This window comes from Salvia miltiorrhiza, chromosome 4 (assembly GCF_028751815.1).
Source record: "Salvia miltiorrhiza cultivar Shanhuang (shh) chromosome 4, IMPLAD_Smil_shh, whole genome shotgun sequence".
Lineage (NCBI taxonomy): Eukaryota > Viridiplantae > Streptophyta > Magnoliopsida > Lamiales > Lamiaceae > Salvia > Salvia miltiorrhiza.
This window is the reverse complement of record NC_080390.1, coordinates 42,659,749-42,672,564: the sequence shown is the minus strand read 5'-3', so window position 1 is coordinate 42,672,564 and position 12,816 is coordinate 42,659,749. Positions and strand designations below refer to the sequence as shown.

The window sequence follows — 12,816 nt, the reverse complement described above, 5'->3', positions numbered from 1 at the left end:
TCGAATGAATGAGGCCATTCGATGCTTCCAGTACACATAATTCGTTCCATCCAGTAATGGTGGTCTGACAATTGACCCACCTTCTTTTTGTGAGGCCATCGAGCACGGCAACAGGATAGATCGCGAAAAACACCAAGATCAACACCGATAACTTAGGTGACCCGCTCTGGTACCAAATGAAAAGTTACCTATCCAATTTTGCATATATCGCACACACAAAAAACAAACGTGCAGCACAAAGTATCAACGAAAGTAACAGCACTGAACACAAGAGTTGTTCACCCAGTTCGGTGATAAAACACCTACGTCTGGGGGGCCACGCCCAGGGTAAATTATCCACTAGTGAAGATAAGATATTTACAGGACTTATGCGACAGACTCTCTAGCCTTCTAGCCTCAATATCTTCCCAAACCCTCACAACGATGAATAATTGAGAAAAGAACAACGATCTAATCTCTAAGCGTGAATGAACCTCACTCACCACCAACACCCACGAAAATAACATCCACCAACAGGCTGGAGAAAGCAACAAACGAATAAGAAAACACTACCCCAACAGATTGCTCAATAAACCCACGAAAAAGCAATCGAACAAGATCACACACACTCACGAAATTGTATGATCTGAAACCCACGAAATTACTCTCCAATATGTAGAAGAATATCAAAGAAATCAGCCACCAAAAACGTCCTCCTTCTCTTCCTTAAATAGGCAAACCCTAGAAAGAGTTATATCTTGAGTAGAACTCTAATAAAGATGATATACTCAATCTATAATCATAATCCCTCAATATTCCGAGCATATAGCTGATATAATGTGAGATATAACCATAAGAGACGTGATATACTCAAACACTAATGAGCTGGAAAATTGCAAAGCTGAAAACCCGTAATGAACAGTACTCCCGTAATGAACAGTACCAGCCGAAGTATCAACTCTGTCAGATACTTTGAGAACAACACTAGCAAATTTGTCTACATAAAGACAATAACCAAACTTGAGTATCAAAAACTCAACAGGAGAGATATGCGAAGATGAGATAAAGAGATAGATATATGCGAGAACATGATAGACTTGCATGTTTCTGTTTCCGTTTGAAAGTATGCATATTTATGTTTGCCCGTATGCATGTTTCTGTTTTAAAGTATACTTATTTATGTTTTATTATATGAACTTTTCCGGGAGTTTCGTCAACTTCTTCTTATTCGAATTTTAGTGAACTTCAAAAGTTAGTTGCTCGTCGATCGAGAAAGGAAAGAAGGCGAGGTTCTGGCGGCGTTACTGTTGTTCTAGCTACAATAATCGAGAGAGAAAGACTATGGTATTTTTGAGGTTTTGGTATGATGTAGAGAGAGATGTGTTTAAGAGAAATAGGTTGTTAGGTTCGGAGGGTCTCGAATAGGTGTATGGGGGGGAATACACCTATAGGCTATTTTTCGAAATCAGATTGATCTCAATACAGAGATCAAAACGAAACTTTAAACTCAAACACACACACCTGTTTATTGAAAAGAGATTTGATCAAAACAGGGTTGACGACTGATACTGAAAGACTCTTCAGTAAGGAGTTATCAGTTAAGTCACAAGAACTTAACTGATGCACGTAAGGCTTCAGTCGGGTTTGATAAAAACAGAGATGTTATAAATCTTCCTGACTATCAGAAGATAGATCAGTCAGACTGATAATATACGCAGCGGAAATACTTTTGTTTCACAATAGCCTTTGTTGAGCACGTTGTTAGTCTTAAGTTTCTCTTTGCAATTAATCAGTATTCAGTTTATCAAAGTAAGAACACAAGTAGGAAAGTAAAACTGAAAGCTGTAAATAACACATAGATTTTTACGTGGTTTGGAAAACACTTCCTACATCCACGGTCGGTTGATCAGACCAACAACTTTACTCTGCAAGTGCTTACGGGTGCACTGCAAACCGATGCTTGTGCTTACGGGTGCACAGCAAACCGAATCCGTGTGCTTGACGGGTGCACACAACCGAATCAACTGAAGATCCAATCTTCAATACCAACACACCTTGTTGGATTTCTCACTCCTAGCACGAACTGGCACTAGGATCTCACGGAGACAGAGTACCTTCCTGAACTCCTTTGCAACTCAAACACTCGATTCTATCGATTGAAGGGAGGTTTGAAATCTTGCCAACTAAACTTCAAAGAACAAGTTCTTTGGAGTTAGTTTTGACCTAGGCTCTGGGTAAACAGATGTTTGCCTAAGGTCTAAGAGAATATATGTAATCAGCGGTGACTGATTTTTGGCTTTGAGATTCTCTTCTTCAATTCAAGCTTTTAGAAATTGAGCTTTGGGCTGAGACAGATTTTTGGCAGAGCTTCAGCTTGTGTTGTTGAATCGTTGAAGATTGAAGTGATCCTCGAGCGCTATTTATTAGAGAGGTCTTGAATAGATCCGTTGGCGGAGAAGATCTTCAAGATTTCTTCCGTTAGAAAGTAATTTGAACTTGGGCTGAGGCTTCAATCTTCGAGGTTCCTTGTTTGGTGAGAACGACTATGTTGAAGAGCAGGAGATGCGACGTCTCTGATAAAGTAGTCACCAAATAGAAATGACCTCTGCAGAGAAAGGATGATCCTGAGATCTCTGCATTTAATGCGGATGTATTTTTGGAGTACGTGGCTTCCTTTGAACGTTGGATCAGGTTCAGTCCAAGGAAGAATGTTTAACTGATACTTGACTTTAGTATCAGTCTGCTGATTCTACGTGGCACGCATTAAGTAATCAGTTCAAGACTGATTCTTCTTCAGTCTTCAGTCCTCCGTTCTTCAGTCTTCAGTCTTCAGAACAGCAACCAAACTAGAAAATAACTCTAACACTTGAGTTCGAACAGTTCTAGTTTATTACAATTAAAGCCTATGGATTTTGGTATCATCAAAATAAAGGATTAGGATATTCCATTAAGTTCCCAACAATTTCCCCCTTTTTGATGATGCCAAAACCACACAACAGTTCTAGACAAGAAAAAGACTGAACTCAGAGTACAAGTCCTAAAACAGGGTGAATACTATTCTCCCTTAACAATAGAACCTAAAAACTTGTACTTAGAAAAAGAACACAACAGTTCTAAAACAGAACGAGGAGAAGACAGAAAAACATTAATCAGAGCCTGTACAAAGAGTCATTGTCTTCAGGTTGAGATTAAAAGAAGTTTTTTTCATTATAAAGAGAAACTAATTTCGTGTAAACGTTGTGGATTTACATGCAATTACCCCTTATTATCATTATTATTGTTATTGTTGTTATTGTTGTAATGGCAGATTTTTAGTCCACCATTCAGTATTATTTTCAAATTTTAGGTGGGAGTTTTGAAAGATTTAGGCAGAATTTTTAAGGCTGATCAAATGCCTCCTGTAATAGCGCCAGAAATTTTGTGTTGAACAATTTGAAGGCCCCTTCCTTTATTTTAATGCAACAGTTTGTTTTATTAACTCTTCAATTTCAATTCCTCTAAAAAAAACCTCTTCAATTTCAATTCCTGTTTGTTTATTTTAATTTCATTATCTGCAATACTTAAAACATAGGCAACATAATTAGAAATTAAGAAAAATAGATTAATTGATTTTAGTATGAAATAAAATTTTTAAAAAAAATCAGACTATTAAAAAAATGGCCTTAAAATTGATTCAAAATCACTAATTATACATATAATTTTTTATCTATAAAATTAGAAATATACTTAAAACATTATACTAGCTCCTTATATCTTGTACCTGAGGGTAATTAACGCCTCATTTTCGTCACAACGAAGAAAGTATTAATTAACAATCAAATACATGGAAAACATAAAATATAAAAGAGATTGCGGATGCATGGCGAAATTAATTAATATTAGTACAAAGTTACGAATACTTCCATTTGATTAGTAAACAAGAAGAAGAAAAAAAATACAATCTTGCCGTTGCACATGCTTACTTACAAATAAAAAGTTGCACAAGGGCATGGTACAGCTAAAGGGGGGATTTTTGTTTTTTCTTCTTCTTTTCCTTTTTCAGCTCCCTCTCATTCTAACCTTCTTATCTAATTTTACTTAGAGCATAATAAAGCTACAAAATACGTACATTTTTATATATACGTACACATATTGCTTCTCATAATTAACATCTACTATTAACAATTAGTTCTCAAATTGGTAAAGACATTTTAACCCCTTGAAGTCTTGCTTTCAACATGAACTGCTTTCTCAGCGACAATCTTTTCCAATCTACTAGACGTCGTAGAAATGCCATGACCTACATAATAAAAATATAAAAATAAATACAATATCATTATCAAAACATTTCCAACAAATATTAGTATCAGAATATGAAATTAATTAATCTACAATTATGCTTGGCAATTTACTATACCTCAGATGGTTCTTGCAACAAATACGATGCATTTGTGTCTTTCGGAATCTTGGAAACAAGAATTCCAGATCCTTGACCCCTTTCTCTTAGAACCTGATTCCAATTAGAAATTAATATGCATAATTATGGAAAAAATGGTAATTAGTACTAATTAATGATGTTGAAACTTAATAAAGTTATAATTAGTACCTTAAACGCATCTTCATCGGTTCGATCATCTCCAATATAGATAGGATATACATCAGCACAATTAGCATACCCTATTGGAATAAGATACCCATAAGCCACAATTAGCTAGAAATCCCACTAATACTGCTTAATTAATTAGTACTCCAATAAATTTAACTAACTATAGATCATGTTTCTTTCCAAGGCTCGTTTTCACGGGTTAGGCCCCACCTTGGCCCAAAGGTAAAGTCCATATCAAATGTTAATTTTAACGAATAAACACAATGACTTTGATTGACCAAATTAAATAAATTGTGGACTAGCATGAAAATAAAAAAGAACTCACCAAGTGACTCTAACAGAAACTCGAGAGCCTTCCCTTTGTCCCATTTGATAGTAGGACGAATTTCGAGAACCTGAATTTAATCAAACCGACCAATTAAAGTGAGCCATACATACCTCTTGTAACTAAAATTAAAATCTTCAAGTACACCATAATTATGCTATGTACAGCCCATTAAAGCTGACACTACTAATTCCAGTGTGTTAATAAAAGAATTTCCAAAAGGAGAAGTTTTGTAATTCGAAATTTAGAGGATTAATTAAAGTGACATACCTTTCTTCCTTGGGTCAATTGAAGCTCAGGATACGCCTCCAGCACTGATCCAACTTGTTTTGCAAGTTCAATCCATTTCTGTAAATTCACAAATCACTTTTACTAGTATGTTTTAATAGAAATTTAATATAGATTAGATGATCAAATTGCGCACCTTCTCATCAACACGTCGGAAATGTACGGACACACAAAATTTGTTGTTCTCCACCGTAGCGCCTGGAGTATCTTTTGTCACCTCCAATAGTGCTTTGTAAACCTGAGAATATATATAGAATTAGGAATTACTAGTATTTAGAAAAAACGTAACTCAAACTGAAATAACTAACCTCGTCAATCATGGGAAGGTATTGAGTAGCAGGTTGGAAAAGAAGAGCTTCACCACCCTGATTAAGGAATTCAAATTAATTAGAGATGATGGATTATTATTTGAATTTGATAATAATGTGTGAGAAAAGAAGGCTGACTTTGGTGTGTTTGGAAGCTTTTGATGGGCCTTTTATGTCCATGCCGTGGCTACCTGCATAGTACAGCTCTGCCAGACGCACAAAACTATACACCTGTTTTCAGACCGGCCGCGAATTATTGCATTTCTTACAACTTTTATTAATTAATGGTAATTTTGTACCTTGTCTCTGCATCTCCCACTCACTATAGCAGCCGGAAAGTATCTAGCAACTTTTCTGACGGTGGCCCTCATCTGCAAATTCAAGTATATTAATTAATCACTTCACTTCATTTCACTTCGCTTCACTTGTAAATTACTAACCGCGTCGGACATGAAGGCTTGATCTGGATCATCAACTATAGGAGAAAGCGTGCCATCATAGTCCATAAACATCACAATCTGCTTTCCCTTTGATGCATTTGTGATTTGGTCGAACATGTCCAGAGCCGATGGATGTTGCAACTGCTCCAAAATCAAATTAATATGCTATATATATATATATGAATGACACTGACACTGACATGCACGCAGCGATGGCTTACATTTTGATCCTCTGCGAGAGTTTGAGATTTGATGTGAGTGGGAGAGGAAGCTCTCATGGAGTCCACCCAGGCGTTCATTCTGGCGCTGCTGTTGATGTCCAGATTCTGCAGAAGCTTCTTCTTCGAGATGCTGATGTAGGTCCCCGGCACCGCCGGCGGCTTATGCGCCGCCAGCGACGACCCTGACACCGCCACCGTTATCGCCATGTTTATCCCTGATTCCACCACATTCTGGTTTGTCATCTCTCTCTCTCTTGCCTACCTACTTTTCTATATAATGTTAATTCACTTCCACACCCTTATATGGAAAATCACAAAGACGAAAACATAAAAGTATACCCACCTCTAACAATCTTGAATACTGCCAAACAAGGAGAGAGAAAGTGAAAAAGGAAAATGATGGGAGATAATGGGACTGAATTTGATGCGTCTTTGGGCAAAACCAAAGATTTGGCAGCAAACGGATGTAGAGAGAGAGAGGATTGAGAGTGTGAGAAACAATTGAGGTGGTTCGGTGTGATTTATAGTTGCAGAGCGACACAAAGGGACAAAACCGGATGTGGGACCCATGGTGGGGGGTCAAAAACCACCCCATTCGATATCATACATAAGATAAGAGGAGTTCGAGCACCCATGGGGGCGGGCCCACCTTTCATTGAGGAAGGGGTGGGGGTGGGGTGCTCATATCTCCCGCCGCCGTCAAGACCACCACCGCCACGTCGTGCCGCTTGACACGTGCGAACCAGAAGCTGGCCCATGACATCGTTGTGGGCTCCCGCCGCGTGGCGCGTCGTCGGAAACCCACTAAATAAGGTTTTGTTTGGCCGATTCTTACTTCTATTTTTCCTAAAATGGTCCCATAACAAAAAACCCTCACTTTTACCTCCCTAACCTGTCACTAAATGGTCCCTAACATCTCTCACCAACTTAGTAGGGTATCATTTTTTTCATCAAAAATATATGGTGGGAAATACATATTCTTATTATTTTTCGTAATTATTTTCATATATATATATATACTTTATAAGGTGAATATTTATATTTGGGTAAGATGAAAAATATTTTCTCCCTTTTCCTTCCAGTTTACAATGTTACATTACTACTATCTATCATTGAGTATTAGTATGATAATATTTTTTAATTTCAAATTTTAGGCGGAGACCGCCGCATCAAATGCTTTTGTTGCAGTTTATATCTTCTGTATGGATTATAAATTATTGCACATAGATTAAATTTATCCAATACTCGAATCAAGTAACTGTTGCATGTTTTTTTCATCATAAAGGAAAAGTATATTACTACTATTAATTAATTAATTTATTATAAAACACTTGTCACGAGCTGGTAAGTAAAAGTGTGAAATTTCCAGTCAGCTGTCTGTACGTACGGTAGCCATTTGGCTAACCTCATAGAGTCAGTAGACTATTTGTATTTTTCTTTTTTTCTTTTCTACTCCAATTTAAATTATCGTAAATTTCTAGAAAAAACTTTTATTGACTAACCATGCAACTTTATTCTGTTATTGTCATTAATAGATGGCCCATGTTGAATTGCCATGTACTTGTAACACCCTCACTTAAAAAAAAAAAAAAAACACACATACCCCCACCTATAAATAAATCTATATGCAATATACATATATACTCCCTCCATCCCGCTTCAAATGTCTTCTTTCTTTTGGACACGGAGATTAAGAAATGTGTATAAAGTAGATAAAGTGGGTATAAAGTATATAAAGTGGATTGATAGAAATTGTTTAAATATTAAGTATAGAGAAAGAGTGTATTGACAAAAAAAGGAAATGGGACATTTGGAGTGGGACAACCAAAAATAGAAAATGAGACATTTAGAGTGGAACGGAGGGAGTATATTTAATGCGTCCCACTTTAAATGGAACAATAAAAATAGACACAACGATAAAAATAATATATTAAGAGTGTAAAGTAGATAGAAACCATTTATTTAATGTGCGTAGAGTGAATATAAACTACATACTCCCTCCATCCACGAAAAAGAGTCATATTTCCCCTCTTTTTTTTGTCCACGAAAAAGAGTCATATTTCACTTTTTATACAATTTTACCCTTCTTTGACTTACATATTTACTTTATTTGTCATTCATGGACCCACCACAATAAATATAAACAATCTACTTACTTCTTTAATTAAATCCTAATCCATTTTCTTAATTAAAATCCTTCCCTTTTTTTTGATTCCATCAAACGCATTTCACTCTTTCATTTCTTTGGAACCCTTGTTTTCTTCCACACTTGCGCCGCCTCTCTCCGGTGAGGCCGCCCCTCCTGACGGCCCGAGTCGGTGACCATTGATGGCCTAAGAAGGTGGTGAAAGAGAACGTGGTGGTGGCAACGGGATTTTAGAGAGAGAGGCGTGACATAGGGCAGCGCGCCGCCGCCTCTCTTCCCCGGCGAGGAACGCCATCGGCGACCGCCTCTCTTCCATCTGAGCCCGAAACCTTAAGGCATCGCCTCGCTCAAATCGCCGCTTATCTCAAATTGCCGCCTCCCTCTGAGCCTGAAACCCTAAGGTGTCGTCTCCCTTAAATCGCCGCCTCCCTCTAAGCCTAAACCTTCTTCTTCTTCTTCTTCTTCTTCTTCTTCGTTTGTGCTGTCAGCCACTGATCTCGCCGCCTTGCTCATTCTTCCTATTCACGCTAAGGCGCCGTTGCCTCCCTTAAAGCAAGCCTCCCTCAAATCGCCACCTCCCGCCTTCCCCAAAATCACCGCCTCCCTCTGATTCAGAAATCCCAAATCACCGCCTTCCCCAAATTGTCGCCTCCCTCAAATCGCCGCCTCCCAGTGAGCACGAAACCCTCATGCGTCGCGTCTCTCAAATTGTCGGCTCCTTTTTTAAGGTTAGGAGCCACATGCAATGCGCGGCTCGCCTCTCTTTTTGGTCGAATCTTTTTGTTGAATTTGTTTGAATTTGTTGCTGTAATTTCTTAAATTTGTTGGTGGAATCGATTTGTTGCTAAAATTTGTTGTTAGGAATTTTTGAAATTTGTTGGTTGAATTGATTTGTTGCTGAAATTTGTTGTTAGGAATTTTCTAAATTTTTTAGTGGAATCAATTTGTTGATTTTGTTTGAATTTGTTGCTGAAATTTATTTCTTGTTGGATTCGAATTTATTGTTGAAATTGTTTGCTCAATATTGCTTGAAATTGTTTACCCATTAATAAAGGATTAATTAATTAAAATTGTTATTAACAGTACCCCTATAAATTTTCTTCTGTCTCCACTTACACCTACTTTAATAATTTTCTTAAAACTCGTGCTGAGTTCCATTTGATTCTTTTTTATGGACGGAGGGAGTACTATTTTTATAAAATATTATTAAAAGGGGTAAATTAAAATGAAAGTACGACATTATAAGTGAAATATTAGAATAATAAATTTTCCAAGTACATGACATAAAATCCAGTCGATATTTTGTTTTGTAGCAAGACTGCTTACCATATTGGTCTGGCAGTCAAAAAACAAACACACACAGAAAAAGTAGGAGTGGCAGTGACTCAGAGTCAGAGATCATGCTTTACAATTTGTTTTTCATTTTCATCAATTATTTCCTTTTTCCATTTCTCTTAGTTTCTTTCTACTATATATAGTACTGGTACAATGGAGTATCTCCAGACACGGTCGACCTAACTTATTTATATACACTTATAATCTAATACATATTTATATGCCTAGCTTTTACTTTTGTCTTAGAGGATCCAGTATAGTACTATTAGAAGTAGTATGAAACTAGAGAAACGATATATGTCAATTTATGTATAATGTGTATCTAAAGCCCATTTCCAATATTGTTTGCACCAAATTTTTCTAAGGAGATGGTCTCTTGTGAGGATATTCTTACGTGAGAGCGTAGATTTATTCAATCTTCAATTAGAGTTTGTTAATTAATTGGGTGGATCCCTCTGAAGCTGTTTTCATAAGAGACTTTGTCATTTTTTTTAGATACATCAATATGCACATTAAATGTTAAGTATTGAAATATAAAACAATATTCCTATAGTTTAAAATAATCTAATATTGTATAATTGATGTGTACTTTTTTTTAGTTTCATTAAAGAATATCGAACTATCTTTTTTTTATATATATAATTTGGATATATTAATTAATTCCCATTAAAACAAAATTACTTGAAATATAATCAAAATTAAGACTGAAACCAAAAACTAATACTTTTATATATTACTCCCTCCGTCCCGCTCCAAATGTCTCCTTTCTTTTGGACATAAAGATTAAGAAATATGTATAAAGTAGATAAAGTGGGTATAAAGTAGATAAAGTGGATTGATGAAAATTATTTAAATATTAAGTATAGAGAGAGAGTGTATTGCCAAAAAAGGAAATTGGACAATCGGAGTGAGACAAACCAAAATAGAAAATGAGACATTTGGAGTGGGACGGATGGAGTATTAAATAAAATAATACATGGGGAACCACCAATACCAAATTTAGGTACCCGAATTCGGGTCGGCATTTGGATAACCAATGAAATTACCCTAAGAGGTGGTCTTGGGTACATCCGGGTGTATCGTACACCTGGATTGACTCATACTCAGATCTTAATCCGCATCCTGATTCAAATCGTGTTAATGATCCACTACAAAAAAAACGTGTAATTAGCAACGGCGGCGACGCTGCCGCTAATTGCCGGTGGCATGACGACGACAAAAATGACGACCCGTTTTTTGGAATTTACCAGCCAATTAGCGGAGGCAATTTCGCCGTCGCTAATTAGCGACGGCAGCGCCGCCAGTAATTATCAATATAAATTAAAATTAATTTTTATTATATAATTTAACCAATATCAATTAAAATTAATTTTTATTATATCAATTTGAAACTAGTAACATGTCTAGTCGTAGAGGTTTCTTTGGGTTTGGTCGGTTTTCTCGGTCTGCACAGGATGAGACTGGTGACACATCTGATAGGTCTGGGCCACATATTTCTGCGAGTCCTGAGACTCCCCAAGCCTCTACTAGTAGTTCACGGGCTAGAAGGTCCAAAGGCCCTACAACTGCCGATATCAGAGCCAGCTCGGCTAGGGACGAATGGAGGATTATATTTAAGAAGGATCATAATGGGTAAGTATTTTAATTTAAATTATTATTTATCGTATAGCAAATAATTCCTTAAATTACTTTTACACAGTGTGTTGATGAAGCTAGTAGGCTTGTCCAAAGCCTGCACACAAACATTTAAGAGGATTGATAACCTAGGCGGGTACACATGGAGGTTGACTCACCCGAGCGTGAAAGATGCGTACTTTGAGGAATTACGAGTATAATTGAATTTATAGTACATATAAATTTATCATTATATATTGTTAAAATGCTATATATTAAATTAACTAATTCTTTCAACAGAAAGAGTTTGTTTGGCAGCTTGAGGATGAGCATAATGCGAGGTGCATGTGGGAACGAAATGCTCGCAAAAGGTACTCCGACTTTATGAGTGACTTTCTGAAGGACGGGAGATGCCTAGACCCGTCTGGATGACTCCCGATTTCTGGACGGGACTCCAGGGACACTGGCAGCGGAACGATGTTCAGGCCTTATCCGCGCGGGCACGTGCGAACCGGATGTCTAAGCCCGATGGACCCGGTACAGGAATCAGCAGGCACGTGGGAGGGTCTCAGTCCACTCGTATCCTGCAGCAGAATCTGGTTGGTAATTATCAAATAAGTTCATAAGTAATATATAATATATATCACAAATAATATAATTTATTTATCTTATATACATGCATGAACAGAGCTTGGAGACTGATCTCCCCCAAGATGCACACAACTACAACACCTTCCTCCATCTCCACATGCGCCCGGATGGAAGTTATGTGACAGAGAAAGATGCAAGACTTGATGTAAGTGTTTAAGTTTAATCAAATATTAGTAATACATAGTGAAATGTATTTATTTTCTGACAATTATGCATTATTATGTATGAATCATCGAATCGCTGTTGAGACAGGACGAGAGAACCGGCTCGATAAGGTCTATTTAGAGGTCGTATAGCGCAACAGGTCACGGCTCTACGGCACTGGAAGTGCCGGTCGGAGCCAGGTTAGTTGGGGATCTACTCGCAGTGCTGGCACATCTTAGATGTCTCAGCAGCTGTATGAGACACGGATCTCCACGCTGGAAGAGCGCCTGCAGAAGACTGATGAGGAGAGGGTTGCAGAACGTCGAGAGTTCCTGGAGCGGATGGCTTTGATGGAGCAGTATATGAGGCAAATGGGTCAGCGACCTCCATCCCCTACTCATGATGATTAGGTCTCTCATCCCCGGTCCATCGTCTTGACTTATATATATTTATATTGTGTTGAACTATTTATTACATGTTTTGGAACAACATTACATTTGGCATTTTGTTTTTACATCTATGTTTTATTGAACTATTTATTTCATATTTTTAAACAACATTGCATTTAACGTATGTAAATGAATTCAAAATTAATACATTCCAATTATCAAATTAAAATACTTATATAAACTAGATTGATAAAAAAAATATTTATTAAAAATTAATAAACAAATATTTTTTCGACATAAAAATAAGGACGTAAACAAATAAATTTAAAATACATTACAATTATCAAATTAAAATGCTTATGGTGTATAAACTAGATTGATTAAAAAAATT

The 12,816-nt window shown here is 36.9% G+C and overlaps 1 protein-coding gene across 2 annotated transcripts; it reads right to left on the bottom strand.

Moving 5' to 3' along the window:
* Positions 1-3,851: 3,851 nt before the first annotated feature.
* On the bottom strand, positions 3,852-6,641 carry LOC131021812 (probable trehalose-phosphate phosphatase H). Of its 2 annotated transcripts, none has more exons than XM_057951099.1 (12): positions 6,490-6,641; positions 6,147-6,411; positions 5,926-6,066; positions 5,785-5,856; positions 5,624-5,716; positions 5,486-5,542; positions 5,314-5,415; positions 5,160-5,237; positions 4,890-4,959; positions 4,565-4,635; positions 4,376-4,468; positions 3,852-4,258 (listed from the first exon to the last, which is right to left on the bottom strand). In XM_057951099.1, the coding sequence occupies exons 2-12, from the start codon at positions 6,387-6,389 to the stop codon at positions 4,151-4,153; spliced, it is 1,128 nt and encodes a 375-aa protein (XP_057807082.1). In that variant the 5' UTR covers positions 6,390-6,411; positions 6,490-6,641; the 3' UTR covers positions 3,852-4,150. The 2 variants fall into 2 exon arrangements, with proteins under 2 accessions (XP_057807082.1, XP_057807083.1); XM_057951100.1 differs by having other exon boundaries at positions 6,147-6,408.
* Positions 6,642-12,816: the final 6,175 nt, after the last annotated feature.

Bases quoted from the DNA above. Each gene is read 5' to 3' on its own strand.
- LOC131021812 (XM_057951099.1), bottom strand. From the start codon at position 6,389: ATGACAAACCAGAATGTGGTGGAATCAGGGATAAACATGGCGATAACG. The intron at 5,238-5,313 runs GTGCGCAATTTG...GTGAATTTACAG, and splicing joins TCCGACGTGTTGATGAGAAG to AAATGGATTGAACTTGCAAA. The intron at 4,469-4,564 runs GTACTAATTATA...AATTGGAATCAG, and splicing joins CCGATGAAGATGCGTTTAAG to GTTCTAAGAGAAAGGGGTCA.